The following is a 17,575-nucleotide window of genomic DNA, read 5'->3' as shown; positions in this document are numbered from 1 at the left end:
CCTGCATCGTTCAGCCCGGACATTGAGGTGCAGCTCTGAGGGCCTTCTGGCGGCTCCCTCCCTGGGAGAAGTGAGGTTACAGGGAACTCGGCGGAGGGCCTTCTCGGTGGTGGCGCCTGCCCTGTGGAACGCCCTCCCATCAGATGTCAGGGAAATAAACAACTACCTGGCTTTTAGAAGACATCTGAAGGCAGCCCTGTTTAGGGAAGTCTTTAATGACTGATGTTTTAATGTATTTTTAATATTTTGTTGGATGCCACCAGATGGGCAGGGTATAAATATGTTGTTGTTGTTGTTGTTGTTAAGATACAACAATGAAAATAATCCAAGGAACTGGAGCAACTCCCCTATTGCAATGTAATGAACGAATTCGCAAATGACACCAAAGTGGAAGGGGTAGAAGACAAAATTGGGATTCAAGATGACCTTAACAGATTGAGGAACTAAGCCAAAACTAACAGCATGAATTTGGATAGGTGAGGTTCTGCACTTAAAACAGGAAGAACCAGCTGTACAAACATGAGGGATGCCTATAATGGCAATAGTACATGTGAAACAGATCTAGGGGTTTTAGTGGACCACAGGCCTAACGTGAGTCAACAGTGTGGATGCAGCAGCAGAAGAAAAAGCCAATTTTTCTATTCTTGACTGCATAGTGTCCAGCTCAAGGGAAATACAGTCGTACCTCGGAAGTCGAACGGAATCCGTTCCGGAAGTCCATTCGACATCCAAATGTTCAGAAACCAAGGCACGGCTTCCTGCAGCCAATCGGAAGCCGTGCCGCACCTTCAGGTTCCAAAGAATGTTTGCAAACCAGAACACTCACTTCTGGGTTTGCGGCGTTTGGGATCCAAAATGTTCGACTCGCAAGGCGTTCGGGATCCAAGGGGCGACTGTAATAGTATTCTGCCTTGGTCAAATCCCCACTTGGAGACCTGGGAAATGGTTGTTGCCTCTTGGGCTTCCCAGAGGCATTTGTTCAGCCCAGGGGTTCTCAACCTGGTCCCTACCGCCCAAGCTGAATCCTCCTTCCATCGAGAACCGGTGGGCAGTAAGGAAATTTTACCATCAAGAAAGATGCATTAGTGGGCAGTAGGTATAAAAAGGTTGACTTACCCCCTGGCTATCCACTGTGGGAAAGACAGGCCAGAGGTGGGGAATCTGTGGCCCTCCAGATGTTGCCGGATTCAACTCCCATCACCCTTGACCACTGGCCATACTAGCCAGGGATTGTGGGAGTTGGGGTCCAACAACATCTGGAGGAGGGCCACTGGTCTCAAGCTACCCTTGAGACAGGCCTTTTGGTCTGTTTAAACAGAGCTCTCCTTACATTAAGCAGAGAAGTTTCGTTGCCCAAACTGGCCACTTCAGGCAGGGAGCCCACAGTGGGAGACCAGGGCTAGGGGTGGGGGGTGGAGGCACTTTCACTCCCCAGCGGCCACACTCACTTTCATGGCTAACGGCTTCCGCTTCAGACCACTGTGATCGCTTCCCCTGTCCGACTCGTCGTCGCTCTGCACTTTCTCCACGGTCACTCCCGCGGCACCGACTGCTGCCATCGGGGCAGATTCCTCCTCCTCCGCGATGTCGCTTCCGGCTCCTCCGGCTCCGCCAACTATGGGGTCAATGTCAGGGACTTCGCTATCGGAGGAGCTTATTGGCTGACAGGGGAGGGAAAGGAAGACAGGCAAATGGTAAGATGCTTTTTCTAAAAAGCTTTGTAAATCCCCCCACACAATTCCACGAAAAAAGAAACAGAGGGGGTCCGGAGCTGGGAGCAGAAGCCTATCAATGGTGTCCACCTCTTAATCTCAGGTTCGAGCCCGTGTTGGGCAAGAGATTCCTGAATTGCAAGAGCTTACAACTCTACAACTCTACAATTCTATAACCCATGCTCTGGTACCCCATCTCGGCTAGATTAGTGCAGTACATTATATGTAGACCTGCCTTTCAAGACTACTCTGAAGCTTCAGTTACTGCAGGCTGCCTGCTACAATTTTAACCAGTATAGCCAGATATGTTGTTATTATTTATTTCATTTCTATACGGCACTATCTTTTTAGAAAAGCTGTTCATATTACACCTATTTTGAAAGAAGCATATTGCCTGCCTATTTGCTCCTGAGCTCATTTTAAAGTGCGGGTAAAAAGGTAAAAGGTAAAGGACCCCTGAGAGGTTAAGTCCAGTCAAAGGCGATTATGGGGTTGCAGCGCTCATCTCGCTTTCAGGCCGAGGGAGCCGGTGTTTGTCCACAGAAAGCTTTCCGGGTCATGTGGCCAGCAGGACTAAACTGCTTCTGGCGCAACAGAACACTGTGACAGAAGCCAAAGTGAATGGAAACGCCGTTTACCTTCCCGGCACAGCAGTACCTATTTATCTACTTGCACTGGTATGCTTTTGAACTGCTAGGTTGGCAGGAGCTGGGACAGAGCAACAGGAGCTCACTCCGTCGCAAAGATTCAAACTGCCAACCTTCTGATCAGTAAGCCCAAAAAGCTCTGTGCTTTAGACCACAGCACCTGTGTCCCTTAAAGTCCTGGTACTTACTTTTTAATGCCCTAAACAGCTTGGACCCAAAATACTCGAGGGAGTCCCTCCATTTTTTAAACCAGTGTGTTAACTGGCTTCTCAGTGCCAGGATGTCTGTGTTATCAATGACAGCCTTGGTGGCCGGCCATTGTGTCACCATTCATATTTTCTGCATTTCATTTCCTTCCAACCTTGCTGCGTACAGTCCATCTCACCCACACACACCCCAAAACAACCCCAGCAGGTATATCTGCATCACGAATCTGCTGGACTGTAGACCAAGAAAGCTTGTGCCGCTATCAACCTGTAAGTCTTTTAACATGTTGTAAGGCTGTTGCTTTTGATGCAGACGACCGACGTGGCCCTAGTGTGTGTGCAGAATTACAGTGGTGCCTCGCAAGACGAAAAGAATCTGTTCTGTGATTCTCTTCGTCTAGCGGTTTTTTCGTCTTGCGAAGCAAGCCCATTGACGGATTAGCGGATTAGCGCTATTAGCGGCTTTTAGCGACTTATCTGCTGATCGGATCAGCTGATAAGCGGCTTAGAAAAGGGGGGGAAGGGAAAAAAACCCGCAGGAACTCGCAAGGCATTGTCGTCTTGCGAAGCAAGCCCATAGGAAATTCGTTTTGCGAAGCATCTCCAAAACAGAAAACTCTTTCGTCTAGCGAGTTTTCCGTCTTGCGAGGCATTCGTCTTGCGAGGCACCACTGTATTTGTGCCAGGGGGTTGGGAATGTTTGGCCCTCTAGACAGCAGGACCAACAGATGGGAGTTGCAGCCCCACGTTTGGAGGGTCAGAAGTTCCCCACCCCAAGGTATGTTGCCCTGAGTGGGATGTACAAAGCCAACTATTGTAGCTCCAGCAGGGCTGTCCTTGACGCCACTTACCGGAGGCGCACTGTAACTGGCATGCGGGTTGTTCTGGATCTCCCACAATCCTTCGTTGAAGCCTTTCCGTTTGTTGGGCTTTCCATATTTGTCCTTGTATTTCTCGTAAGGGAAGAGGTCCTTGGGTCCCAAGAAGGCCCTGGGGCAGAGAAGGAAAGCAAAGGTTATCAATCAATATCCTTTATTTGACTGATAGTCAGAAATAAAACACAATAATTATAGACTATAACATCATAGGGGTACATAAATAAGGTAGGGCCACAGTACTAGACCTCTCACAGATAACCCACATCAAGGCATTCAGTTATACGTTTCCGACGCTTGAGTGCCAGGAAAAGAAATTTAGCCACTGACAAAGTTGTTTTCCCCCGAAGACTTATTTAGCAGATATGCTGTCTGCTTTCCTCTTTGTCGGGAACTGAGCTGGGGTAAGTATGGGGTTATAAGATACTGTCTTAAATCGTTGTGGTTGGGACAGCTCAGTAAAATGTGCTCTGTGGATTCTACCTCGCCCAATGCACAGTGGCATAATCTCTGGTCATATGGGACTCCTCCATATCTTCCCTTCAGAGCTGCCGAGTCAAGAACATTCAGCCTAGCCGCAGTAAATAGTCTGCGGTATTCCACGTAGTGGATATCCGCCAGGTAGCGAGCTGGAGCAGCCCGATACAACTGCTCCCCCAGAAACAACCCAGGTTTCACACGGGCTATGTCCTCCTGTCTGGCAATATCCCTTAATCTTTGAGCGATCAACGCCTTTGCGTGGTTATACGTCATGGACGTATAAAGGGAGGACAACCCGCACTTCTGCACTTCCTCCACTATCTCCCCTTCCCATGGAGATTTAAAGTTATCCCTCAGAATCAAGGGGGCCAAACCCACCGGTCTGAAACAGAGCTTGAGCCATAGCCATAACTTCGCTTGGAAAGCAAAGGTTAGAGAATGGGGCAGGGCGGCATTGAGCAAACGAAACGCGGGGAAGCTGTGCCCTGCCCCAGATCCCGAGACCGGAACTTACGTCTCGTGGGTGCCGAAGAAGAAAATGGGATATTTGTTGGGCGGGGGCTTCACTGCGCCGTCAATGATATCGTCGATCTGGAAAGAAGAGAAAGTCAAATGGGATCAGCATGGCGGCTTGAGTGATTATTGCAGAGAACCGCCTTGGTATCATGGTTAAAGCGGGGCTGGCCAATGTGCAGTCCAGATGTTGTTGGACTACAACTCCCACCATCCCCATCCATTGGCCTTGTTCGCTGGGGACATTGGGAGTTTCAGTCCCACAACATCTGCTACGCTTGGGTTAAGAGCACAGAAAAAGCATTTTGGTTCCTGAAATTCATTCTGATTGTGCGTATAAAATATACCTGATAGAATTGTGCAGGACAGTAGTGTGTGAAAACAGTCAAGAAAACAGGCATGCTCCTAAGCAATTATGTGGGCTTCTACAACTGCCCCTTTCAACTGCAAGTTCTCAGGCTTCCTTCAACAAACCCTGTTCAGGGGAGAGTCCTTTTAAGATCAGCTGAAGCGACAAGGAGGAAGAAGCAAGGTCTTTTGGATCCGTCACCGTGTTTAAAAATAAAAAAGGTCTCTCGTTAAATATTCATCATTATATCCACTCCCAACAGACTTACTCCACAAGAATAGTAGTTGATGACATCAATTTGTACAACGTGAACCTGAATAAGTTCAAAGTAACGGAGCCAGTAATTAAATCATTTTAAGTTAACGGCTGAATCAGAACTGAACAGGATGAGAGAGAAGAAATACCGTTAAACCTTTGGGTTCGGTTCAGCATTAGGGCAAGGTCTCAGCTCTGCCAGTTTCAAAATGAGATTAAATTGCACACTTCAAGGAAAGGGTTTGCTGGTGCTGCACTACTTTGCAAGTCAGCTGGCTCATAGCAGAAGATTGTGCTCTTTTGCTGAAGCGCTATGGCATGAGCCAGGTGACTTGCTTCAGAGCAACAAAAAGATGCTGCTGTGTGCCTGCATGCCAGCCAGCCAGATGGTGGAGGTGCCAGGTGCCATCCTGGCACCCTGGTGCCTTCACTTGGTCGCAAGTGGCCGACAGCCACGTGCAAAATGCGCCTGGTGAGTTTTGATCGCTGGGTGCAGGTGTGACCGTCAGCTAAGCCCTTCCTTTGCAAGATACAAAGAACAACATGATGCCGTAACACCACAAATGCTGAGCATGCCTTCTCATGTTTGGCTTGGTGAGCGAAACCTTAAATATGTGGGCTGTTTCCCCCTCCCACCCCCACATCTCTGAGAGCAAGAAAGCAGGTTGAGGGTACAAACTCCATGTACTTTTCACAGCGTCCTAAGTCAAAACCCCAAAGCTGCTAGAAAGGAGCTATTCCCTGGATAATGACAGGATATACAGTGGTACCTCGGGCTAAGTACCGTATTTTTCGCTCTATAAGACGCACCAGACCACAAGACGCACCTAGTGTTTGGAGGAGGGAAACAAGAAAAAAAATATATTCTGAATCTCAAAAGCCAGAACTGCAAGAGGGATCGCTGTGCAGTGAAAGCAGCAATCCCTCTTGCTGTTCTGGGTTCTGTGATAGCTGCGCAGCCTGCATTCGCTCCATAAGACGCACACACATTTCCCCTTATTTTTTTAGGAGGGAAAAAGCGAGTCTTATAGTGCAAAAATTACAGTACTTAATTCATTCCGGAGGTCTGTTCTTAACCTGAAACTGTTCTTAACCTGAAGCACCACTTCAGCTAATGGGGCCTCCTGCTGCCACCACGATTTCTGGGTTAGCGGAGTCTGTAACCTGAAGCGTATGTAACCTGAAGCGTACGTAACCCGAGGTACCACTGTACTGGGAAAGAAAGTGTCTCTTAGAGAAGGAACTGAAATATTTTCCCTGAAGTCTGCATTTGTTTCAGAATCATCGTAGAGTTGGAAGAAGACCAAAGGTCATCTAGTCCCAACCCCCTGCAATGCAGGAATCTCAGCATTCTGGATTGTTTTATTTGAAGTTTTAATTTCTTGTAAACGATTCTGAGATTTCCCCTTTAAAATATAAAGCAGTATAGAAGTGAAATGAATAATAAAAACAATATCAGTAACTTGAATGGCACCTGGACATCCCACTGTGGTGACAGCAACCTAGGTTTTAAGGTGCCATTTGGCGATTGGCTTATATATCTGAGTTTCTGACCCTGAAGAGATTCCACTGGAAGTGCTAGAATCCCAAGGAAGTGCTAGTATGTGAATCCACGGTACAACAGGGGGCAGGGAAGAGAACCCCATTTGGATAGCAAACGTATAGGCTGGGCTCTTGCAAAATAAGGCTAGTGTGCTTCGAATGTCAAGCTAGGATCTGAGAGATAGGGGTTCAAATTCTCACTCGGACATGAAGTTCAATGGGTAACCCTGGGCCAGTAAGTCTCTCAGCCTAAGCTACCTCACAAAACGACAAAATGAGGGGGTGGATTGTTAGTGAAGCAAATAAATAAAACAATGGGGCGCAGAAAACTGGAATCCTTCCCATTCCATTCCAGCACCCATTTTATAACTGGGAAGGGGGATCCAAAGGCAACAAGGGGTATATTCTGTTCAAAATGTTCTGCCTTGTGCCCAGCACAGGTCCCAGAGGATATTACTATTATTACTATTACTATTATTCTGAGGATTGGCCAACCGGCCCTGAACGTTACAGAAAGCCTGCTAACTTAAGTACAAAGGAAGCGGCCTTCTATAAGGTTAGTTCTCCTAGCCCAGGCATAGGCAAACTCGGCCCTCCAGATGTTTTGGGACTACAACTCCCATCATCCCTGACCACTGGTCCTGTTAGCTAGGGATGATGGGAGTTGTAGTCCCAAAATATCTGGAGGGCCAAGTTTGCCTATGCCTGTCCTAGCCCAACCTTGTCAACTCTAACCAGCAGCAACTGTTCTCCTGCTGCCCTTTAAAACAGCTGAAAACGGGTCTGGAAATGGGGGGTTGGATAGACCCCCCCATGCAAGGATGTTTGGACTTTCCGAGTCTGGAAATGGGCCGTGAGATGTTTGGAGCTGTGGGGGCTCTCAATTTCGGAGGGATTCTGAAACATCTTCTTAAATACCACATGGAGTTGAGTTTGGACTATGGAAAAGGGGCTGATGTGTTGAAAAGGGTCAAAAGCATCACCAAGCTGGAGTTCCCACGAGTGAAAGGAGAATATGAAGAAGAGTTGCGGAAGGGACATGGAAGAGTTTTAAGGGCCTCGGATATAAGGTTGCCAGGTTAATGCGCTAGATCGATGGGATAAAAAGGACTGACAAAACCCGGGAGCAGGAGGAAGGGACGCTGGATGAAGATTGGGTTGTTTTTATTTCTCTTTTTATTATCAGGATTGTTTTATAAAATTGATGAATGTTAGAAAAATGTTGGAACGAAATTACTTGGCTCTAGCAAAAATGTTTAAAGAATTAGGTAAGAATATTATGGTTGTGAGAAGTCGGTAAAAATAAGATTTAAGTTTTAAGTTTTTAAGGTTCTCTATAAGACAAGATGAAAATAGATTAAGGTAACGTAACGACAGAATACTATGAAATATGGAAACGATTTGCTGCACAATTATTAACCAGGATACAAAAAAAGGGAGGAGGAGGAGGTCAAAGAAAGAAGGTAACGAGAGTTGAGGATTTGAGAATGATGGGTTTATTTTTTGTTTGTTTGCGGTGTATTTTTGTTTTTTGAATTTGTATTGTTTGAGGTGGTTTGTTTTTTCTTTGTTTTTTCTATTTTCTTTTCCTGCTCTGTTTTTTCTTTGTAATTTCAAAAATTTTCAATAAATATCATATTAAAAAAAATAATAAACAGCTGAAAACGATATGAATTGAAATTGGGCCCTTCCTCATGCATAGTAGTTGCACTGCTGCTGAACTATAAAGCTCATTTGGTACTGCATGAGACTCTGAATCTCAGGGCTGTGGGTTCGAGCCCCACATTGGGCAAAAGATTTCTGCACTATAAGGGGTTGGACTGGATGACCCTCGTGGTCCCTTTCAACTCTACAATTCTACGATTATATAAAGCCCATTCTCTTCCCTCGCCGTGCTTAGAATGGAGGCTGTATATGAAGCCAATTGGCTCCATTGCACAACTGGGGGGAGCGCGATGAAAGAGGAAAAAATTGGGGTGGGGAAAGAAGCACCCCTCCCCTCAATTTCCCAAGGCTGGTGCACTAGGATACCAATTATGTAAAGGTAAAGGGACCCCTGACCATTAAGTCCAGTCGTGGCCGACTCTGGGGTTGCGGCGCTCATCTCGCTTTATTGGCCGAGGGAGCCGGCGTACAGCTTCCGGGTCATGTGGCCAGCATGACTAAGCCGCTTCTGGCGAACCAGAGCAGCGCACGGAAACGCCGTTTACCTTCCCGCTTGCACTTGTGCTTTCGAACTGCTAGGTGGGCAGGAGCAGGGACCGAGCAACGGGAGCTCACCCCGTCATTGCGGGGATTCGAAACGCCGACCTTCTGATCGGCAAGTCCTAGGCTCTGTGGTTTAACCCACAGCGCCACCCGCGTCCCTGCCAATTATCTAGGGCTGCCCTATTGTATGATTCCTTTTGCAGGAATAGGGGGCCTGAACACAATGATGGCAGACAATAGGGATAACCCCATCAGTACTCTTATGGTACAGGAAAATGTACCTCTTTCCTCATTGCACAGCACTGCCCCAACAGAATTTAACAAACAAGAGGCTGCCCACACACCACACACACAGTTTTGGAGGGATACAAGTGGCATGTAAGGCCAACTGCACAGAAAATCCTTGATGGGGAAAAAAATAATGCACCCTGTCTCAAACTACCCACTGTTTAACAAAAGTATTTGGTTACTGACTAATGCATAGTTTGGACGGAGATTCCAGGCAGACCCTCATGTTGTGTGTGTGTGCATATGTTGTTGGGGTGTGTGTGCACAGACTGTACTTATTGTATCTCACAAGACCAGGGGTCAGCAAACTTTTTCAGCAGGGGGCTGGTCCACTGTCCCTCAAACCTTGTGGGGGGCCGGACTATATTTTGAAGGGGGGAAATGAAGAAATTCCTATACCCCACAAATAACCCAGAGATGCATTTTAAATAAAAGCACGCATTCTACTCAAGTAAAAGCACACCGATTCCCGGACCGTCCGCGGGCCGGATTTAGAAGGCGACTGGGCCAGATCCAGTCACCTGGCCTTAGTTTGCCTACCCATGGCATAGACGGAGAAAAGGGCACACATAACATCTGAGTGAGTGAATGTGTGTATGCATGTATGGATTGCATGAAGTCTTTCTCGTCAACAGTGGGAGGTTCCACAGCCAGCATTATTTCTGAGGGAGTAGACAGGGCCCCCATTGGAGACCCTATATATAGAGTCTCCACAGGGGTCCCATTTCACCTCATTCCCCACCCCTCCCAAATTAGCGAGTGGGAGCGATTCCATTAACTATTAACATCCCGGGGTCTTAAGAGTAGACATTGGAGCCACCTTGGCAGATCCAGATCTGGTCAGCACCCGGACGGACGACCGCCTAAGGAAGGCACCTGGGGTTCCACGATGGAATAGGATATAAATATAATTAAATTTAAGTATTGTGCACACATGCCCAACACAATCCCTCCAACCCCCTCCTCGGACTTAAGAGGAGCATTCAATGACAGGCTTCCTGACCCAAACCCCTCGGCGCCAAACCTTGAGGGAAAATCTCAGCATTGCAAAGGGCCTCACCCGTGTGCACCCACATCCATATCTTTGAACTCCAGGCATACATGCATATATCACATATGTTACCCACATAGCTTCTGTAGGCCCAAACTCCCCCCCCCCAAAAAAAAAAATCTGTACAAACAAGCAAATGCATGCATAATCCATAGCTGTCAGCTTTCCACTTTTCTTGCAAGGAATGCTATTCGGAATAAGGGAATGTCCCTTTTAAGAAGGGAAACATTGACAACTATGGCATAATCACATGCATTACAGTGGTACCTCGGGTTAAGTACTTACTGTATTTTTTGCTCTATAAGACTCACTTTTTCCCTCCTAAAAAGTAAGGGGAAATGTGTGTGCGCCTTATGGAGCGAATGCAGGCTGCGCAGCTATCCCAGAAGCCAGAACAGCAAGAGGGATTGCTGCTTTCACTGCGAAGCGATCCCTCTTGCTCTTCTGGCTTCTGAGATTCAGAATATTTTTTTTCTTGTTTTCCTCCTCCAAAAACTAGGTGCGTCTTGTGGTCTGGTGCATCTTATAGAGCGAAAAATACGGTAATTCGTTCTGGAGGTCCGTTCTTAACCTGAAACTGTTCTTAACCTGAAGCACCACTTTAGCCTATGGGGCCTCCTGCTGCTGCCGCTGGAGCCTGATTTCTGTTCTCATCCTGAAGCAAAGTTCTTAACCTGAAGCACTATTTCTGGGTTAGCGGAGTCTGTAACCTGAAGCGTCTATAACCCAAGGTACCACTGCATTATTAAAATTTGTATACTGCCGTAGCTTCTGTAGGGCCAATCTCCCCCTTGCTGGGGGGCCCATCCCCTCCCAAAATAAAAAAATCTGTACAAGCAATCACACACACATTCATGCATGCATTCATGCACATTCATGCATGCATAATCACATGCATTATTATTAAAATTTGTATACCGCCTTGGCTACCCGATTGACAGGATTGGAAACCACAATGCAAAAAAAAACACACAACACCACCACAAAACTGCACATGCATTTTAGAGACACATTTGGGGCCAGGATCCGCCGCACCCTCAGTCTCATAGTGGGGGTGGGTTGCAATGCTAGCAGGAGCCCGGCCGGAGCCTGATTTCTGTTCTCATCCTGAAGCAAAGTTCTTAACCTGAAGCACTACTTCTGGGTTAGCGGAGTCTGTAACCTGAAGCGTCTATAACCCAAGGTACCACTGCATTATTATTAAAATTTGTAGACCGCCGTAGCTTCTGTAGGCCCAATCTCCCCCTTGCTGGGGGGCCCATCCACTCCAAAAATAAAAAAAATCTGTACAAGTAATTACGCACACATGCATGCATACATTCATTCATGCATGCATAATCACATGCATTATTATTAAAATTTGTATACCGCCCTGGCTACCCGGTTGACAGGATGGGAGACAACAATGCCAAAAAACAAAACAAATAACACCACCAATCTGCACATGCATTTTAGAGACACATTTGGGGCCAGGCTCCGCTGCACCCCCCCCCTTGAATCTCATAGAATCATAGAGTTGGAAGAGACCACAAGGACCATCGAGTCCAACCCCCTGCCAAGCAGGAAACACCATCAGAGCACTCCTGACATATGGTTGCCAAGCCTCTGCTTAAAGACCTCCAAAGTAGGAGACTCCACCACACTCCTTGGCAGCAAATTCCACTGTCAAACAGCTCTTACTGTCAGGAAGTTCTTCCTAATGTTTAGGTGGAATCTTCTTTCTTGTAGTTTGGATCCATTGCTCCGTGTCCGCTTCTCTGGAGCAGCAGAAAACAACCTTTCTCCCTCCTCTATGTGACATACTTTTATATATTTGAACATGGCTATCATATCACCCCTTAACCTCCTCTTCTCCAGGCTAAACATGCCCAGCTCCCTTAGCTGTTCCTCATAAGGCATCGTTTCCAGGCCTTTGACCATTTTGGTTGCCCTCCTCTGGACATGGTTGGTTTGTTTGTTTTTGCAATGCTAGCAGGAACCCGGCCCCCTTCCTCTCTCCCTTGCCCCTACCCCCCCCACCCAGCCTTGCTCTCGTGGGTGGAGGAAGAGGCCTAACATCACAAACACACAGCGATCACACACACACACAAAAAGGCTGGTGCCCCATGCAAGGGAGGCGGGTTCTTCAAGGTGCTGCTTCCGCCCCCGCCACTAGAGGGCGCCGTAGAACAGCCCCCTAAGGCGCAGCCTCAGAAGCAATGAGAGGAAAACGGGGGGGGGGGGTGAGAGAGAGATACGCCACTCCCTCCCCCCCCGCTCATGGCGGTTGCTAAGCAACGAGGAGCCCCCCCCTCAGTATCTATATCTCCCCCCCTCCCCTCACGCCTTATATAGATATGGAGATAGAGGAATGTCCCTCACCCTGGCCGGCCAGTGCGGGTATCCCTTCATCTTGGCGAAGACCAGGTCTCCGGCCTTGAAGCCGTGCGGCATCTCGGCGGCGGCGGCGGCGGCTGGCGAGCAGGCCCCAGCCAGGCCTCAGGCTTCGCCAGGCAACCGGGAGCGGGGGTGGGCGTGGCCGCCGGGCCTCTTGAAGGGGAGGGAGGAGGGGGTGAAAAAAAAAAAGAAAGGAGCCGATTGGTTCTCGCCGCCTGCCGCTCCGACGCCGCCCTCCTCGCTCATTGGCCGGCGCGCGCGCGCGCACCTCCCGCCCAATCGGAGGGCGGCCTCCCTCAGGGGGAGGCGGGGCCTTGTTGGGGAGGAAAAAAAAAAAAGCGAAGGAGCCGGTTGGTTCTCGCCGCCTGCCGCTCCGCCGCCGCCCTCCTCGGTCATTGGCCGGCAGGCTTGGTTGGCGCGCGCGCGCGCGCGCCCTTCGCCCAATCGGAGAGGGGCCTCCCTCAGAGGGGAGGCGGGGCCTTGTTGGGGCAGGCTGGGTAAAAAGAAAAGGGGGGGGATGAGGAAAGGGGGCGGGGCTTTTTAAAAAAGGCGGGGCTGAGGGAAGAAAGCCGTTGGGACTCGCGGGAAGGGGACCCCTGGGGGTCATCTAGTCTGACCCCCGACCCTTGCAAGGTGAGGAATTGGGCTCGGGGCAACGTGGGGCTCCTCGGACCCACGAGATGTGAAAGAGCCTGGTGGCTCTGCCGCCTCAAGGGTTTGGGGAAGGGGAAGGGAGTGAGCACTCTGCACATGCTCTGGAGAGCTCTTGGTCCTCCTACACAGCTGAATTCTCTTTTTTTAAAAAAAAATATTTATTAAGTTTTCACAAATTTTAAAAAGACATACAATACACACAATACAAAAGCATACATACAATAACAAACAAACACGTATAATTTCAACTCCTTTTTTTCCTTAAACTTACTTCATCGACTTCCCCATACCTCCCCTTTCTGCATTCCAATTCCCAAAATTAATTCAGCAAATCCTTCCCCTTAATTTTATCCGATTTTTTCCTTTCCTTTCCTTTTACTTAATCTTTTAACAGCTGTAATCCCTTACTTTATATAACCACAACATTTTAACATCCATTAATTTTGCAATATTTCTTAAGATAAATTTTAAATTTCTTCAAATCTTCGTCCGCCGTCTCTTTCCCCTGGTCTTGGATTATGTCAGTCATTTCCGCCAGTCCCATGTAGTCAATCACCTTCATCTGCCACTCTTCCAAGGCGGGTAGATCTTGTGTCTGAATTCTCAGGCGCATGGGAAATGAATGGATGAAATGAATCAAAGGGGAAGAGCGGTTGCAGGGTTTTCTTGTTTTTAATTGCACCTTTTGCGTTCTCGCTTCGTGTTCCTACTGCTGGGATCTTCGGATGAAGGGCTGTGTACAAATTTTCATTAATAAACGCAACGATTTCATCGAGCCTATTCTTGAGTTATTATTATTTTAAATATCATCGCTGAAACAGGTGTCTTCCTGGCGTAGAAAGTTTGCGCAAGTATGAACACCCTGCAAGGGAATATTGGGCAGGGACAGGAGATGCAGAATATTTTTTTTAAAATAATTTTTTAAAGTTTCACAAACAATAAAAAGTTTCAAAATTTAAACGTAAGAAAAACTTCAAGAATAAAAACATACAAGACCAAAACATATAAAAAATACACAGTAAGAAACAATTAGCAAAATAAAAAAAGGAAAAAAGAAAGGAAGAAAAGAACAACCAAAAAACAAAACAGAAAATAGGTTAATATTTTCATCTCTTATACTTCATTCGCTAGTTTCTTGACCTCCTCACACCTCCCATTTTGTATTCCAGTTCAAATATTAAATTCAGCAAATCCTTGCCCTCTAGCATTTATCCTTTATCAATCCCCATTTACATTTTCTTAAAAATCTTTTTACCAGTACCACTTCTTTTCAATCATTTTAACATTCCTTAATTTTACAGTGCTTCTACAAGTAGTCTTTAAATTTCTTCCAGTCTTCCTCCGCCGACTCTTCTCCCTGGTCACGAATTCTGCCAGTCATTTCTGCTAGGAGATGCAGAATAAACCTTCAGCTTTCTTTTAAAAAATAAATTAATAATAATAAAGAAAAGGGTCATCGTCGTTATTTCTTAAATTTATATACTGCCTAAGGATCACAATTTTGTTCGTTGTGGTGTTGCTGCTTTTGTACTGTAAACTCCAGCATTCTTTTTAAAATAAAATAATAATAATAAAAGAAAATTGTCATCGTTATTTCTTAAATTTATAGAGGAAAAGGGTGTGACTGAGTCAAAGGCACCCAATCTATGTCCACTCCAACACTCTATAAATACAACCCACCAAACTTCATGCTCAAGGGTGCATGAGAGTGCTGTGCAAAGAGTGTGTGTGTGTATCAAAGAGGAAGCAGAAAATGCATTGCATTTTTTTTTATTTATTTTTTTAGCACCAGATCTTTCTCTTTTAAATATCAGCTCTCCTAAAAGCAGCTACTTTAACGGTGCTGCCTGGAGCTACGAAGTTGGCACCACGTTCCTAATTGGCATCTACAATCAGGCCCCAACCTGTGTTTTGCCCAAGGCTCCGAACTCTCAAATGGAAAGGCGTTTTCACTTTTTCACTGAGGAAATAAAAGCAAAAAAATGTGCCTTAGGAGGACTAGTCATGCGGCATCATGGGCAAGGCGCCTCGTTTGCATAACAAATGCCTCTCTTCCACATTTATCTTTTTCAACCAGGTCATACGGTCTAAAAAACCCACGGGTATTTGCAAATAAGACTATGCTGGCTTTGGGGATGTTTACTAGGACTACTCTACCAAAATGCTTTACAAAGCTATTGTACAGTGGTACCTCGGGTTAAGAACTTAATTCGTTCCTAAGGTCCGTTCTTAACCTGAAACTGTTCTTAACCTGAAGCACCACTTTAGCTAATGGGGCCTCTTGCTACCGCCGCACAATTTCTGTTCTCATCCTGAAGCAAAGTTCTTAACCCGAGGTACTATTTCTGGGTTAGCGGAGTCTGCAACCTGAAGCATCTGTAACGTGAAGCGTCTGTAACCCGAGGTACTACTGTACTACCAATCTTACTGTATGCTTGTGAAACGTGGACCACTTATAAACGCCATCTCCAACTCCTCGAAAAGTTCCATCAACGATGTCTCTGAAAATTTTTACACATCACTCGGGAAGACAGGCGAACTAATGCCAGTGTACTGGAAGAAGCAAAGATCACCCGTGTTGAAGCAATGATTCTTCAACATCAGCTTCTGTGGATGCCTGATGATCGTCTTCCAAAGCACCTACTCTATTCCGAACTTAAAAATGGAAAGCGTAATGCTGGTGGTCAACAAAAGAGGTTCAAAGACTGTCTCAAGGCAAATCTAAAAAAACGTATACGCAACGACAACTGGGAAACGCTGGCCTGAGAGCGCTCCAATTGGAGAACAGCCTTTGCCAAGGGTGTCATGGGCTTTGAAGACACTCGAACTCAGGACGCAAGGGAGAAATGTGCTAAGAGGAAGGAACGCTTGGCAAACACTCACCGTGATCAACTCCCTCCCGGAAACCAATGTCCCCACTGTGGAAGGACGTGTGGATCCAGAATTGGCCTCCACAGTCACTTACGGACTCACTGTTAAGACCGTGTTTATGGAAGTCAATCTTACTCAGCTACGAGGGATCGCCAAAGAAGAAGCAACAGCTTTTAACAGCTTACTAGCTGCTTTGCTTCTCAATAGTCTCTGGTTGGCCTCTGTTATTTCCTCCTACCGATGGAGAACCTACAAAGAACTCTATATGGGCTCTTGTGGACCCAAGAAGAGAAAAGGAGCAGTTTTCGTTTACAACATTCGATATGTTAAGTCTGCGAGTTGTGCATATTCTGTCAACTTAAGTTGCCACTCTTCTTGGGTTGGGACCTCACTGGTTTTCCACTTTGGGGCTAACAAGGAAATCTTTTCTGGAATGGTACTGAAATATACAGTGGTGCCCCGCAAGACGAATGCCTCGCAAGACGAAAAACTCGCTAGACGAAAGAGTTTTCCGTTTTTTGAGTCATTCCGCAAGACGAATTTCCCTATGGGCTTGCTTCGCAAGACGAAACGTCTTGCGAGTTTGTTTCCTTTTTCTTAAAGCCGCTAAGCCGTTAATAGCCGCTAAGCCGTTAATAGCTGCTAAGCCGCTAATAGCCGTGCTTCGCAAGACGAAAAAAACGCAAGACGAAGAGACTCGCGGAACGGATTAATTTCGTCTTGCGAGGCACCACTGTAGTATATAGATGAGGCAGAACAGAAATGTAGTCCTGGATGGAGCGAAGGAAGAAATATCGAGGCAGATCCCGGGGTCTTGCAAATACACAAGCGTTCAGTTCCCAGGGATTATTTCATGGAAGACCCTGGCTTTTAAATGTGCTTCATGCATGGAGGTTGCAGAACTCTGTTGGTTAGAGTGCCGTGCTGATGACCCCAAGGTTGCAGGTTCGATCCCCGCATGGGATGGCTGAATATTCTTGCATTGCAGCGGGTTGGGATAGATGACCCTCAGGGTCCCTTCCAACTCCATGATCCTATGACAGACATAGGCAAATTTGGCCCTCCAGATGTTTTTGGCCTACAACTCCCATGATCCCTGGCTACAAATGATTGGTTCAAAATTTGGAAAGGAGTATACAAGGCTGTATATTGTCTCCCTGCTTATTTAACTTATATGCAGAATTCATCATGCGAAAGGCTGGGCTGGATGAATCCCAAAATGGAATTAAGATTGCCGGAAGAAATATCAACAACCTCAGATATGCAGATGACACAACCTTGATGGCAGAAAGTGAGGCGGAATTAAATAACCTTTTAATGAGGGTGAAAGAGGAGAGCACAAAATATGGTCTGAAGCTCAACATCAAAAAAACGAAGATCATGGCCACTGGTCCCATCACCTCCTGGCAAATAGAAGGGGAAGAAATGGAGGCAGTGAGAGATTTTACTTTCTTGGGCTCCATGACCACTGCAGATGGTGACAGCAGCCACGAAATTAAAAGACGCCTGCTCCTTGGGAGAAAAGCAATGACAAACCTAGACAGCATC

General features: G+C 46.7%; 1 protein-coding gene across 1 annotated transcript in view; it reads right to left on the bottom strand.

The window, feature by feature from the left end:
- Positions 1–12,656, bottom strand: part of HDGFL2 (HDGF like 2) — a 30,338-nt gene extending 17,682 nt beyond the window's left edge. Inside the window, exons 1-4 of the mRNA XM_081177508.1 lie at positions 12,488–12,656; positions 4,435–4,511; positions 3,417–3,555; positions 1,443–1,661 (exon numbers count right to left, since the gene is read on the bottom strand). Of these exons, the coding sequence (XP_081033634.1) occupies positions 1,443–1,661; positions 3,417–3,555; positions 4,435–4,511; positions 12,488–12,559 (507 nt within the window). The 5' untranslated portion in view covers positions 12,560–12,656. The remainder of the gene's footprint in view (positions 1–1,442; positions 1,662–3,416; positions 3,556–4,434; positions 4,512–12,487) is intronic.
- Positions 12,657–17,575: the final 4,919 nt, after the last annotated feature.

This window comes from Podarcis bocagei (assembly GCF_964188305.1).
Source record: "Podarcis bocagei genome assembly, chromosome: 18".
Taxonomy (NCBI): domain Eukaryota; kingdom Metazoa; phylum Chordata; class Lepidosauria; order Squamata; family Lacertidae; genus Podarcis; species Podarcis bocagei.
The sequence above is the reverse complement of the archived record's forward strand: the minus strand, read 5'-3'. Positions and strand labels throughout refer to the sequence as shown.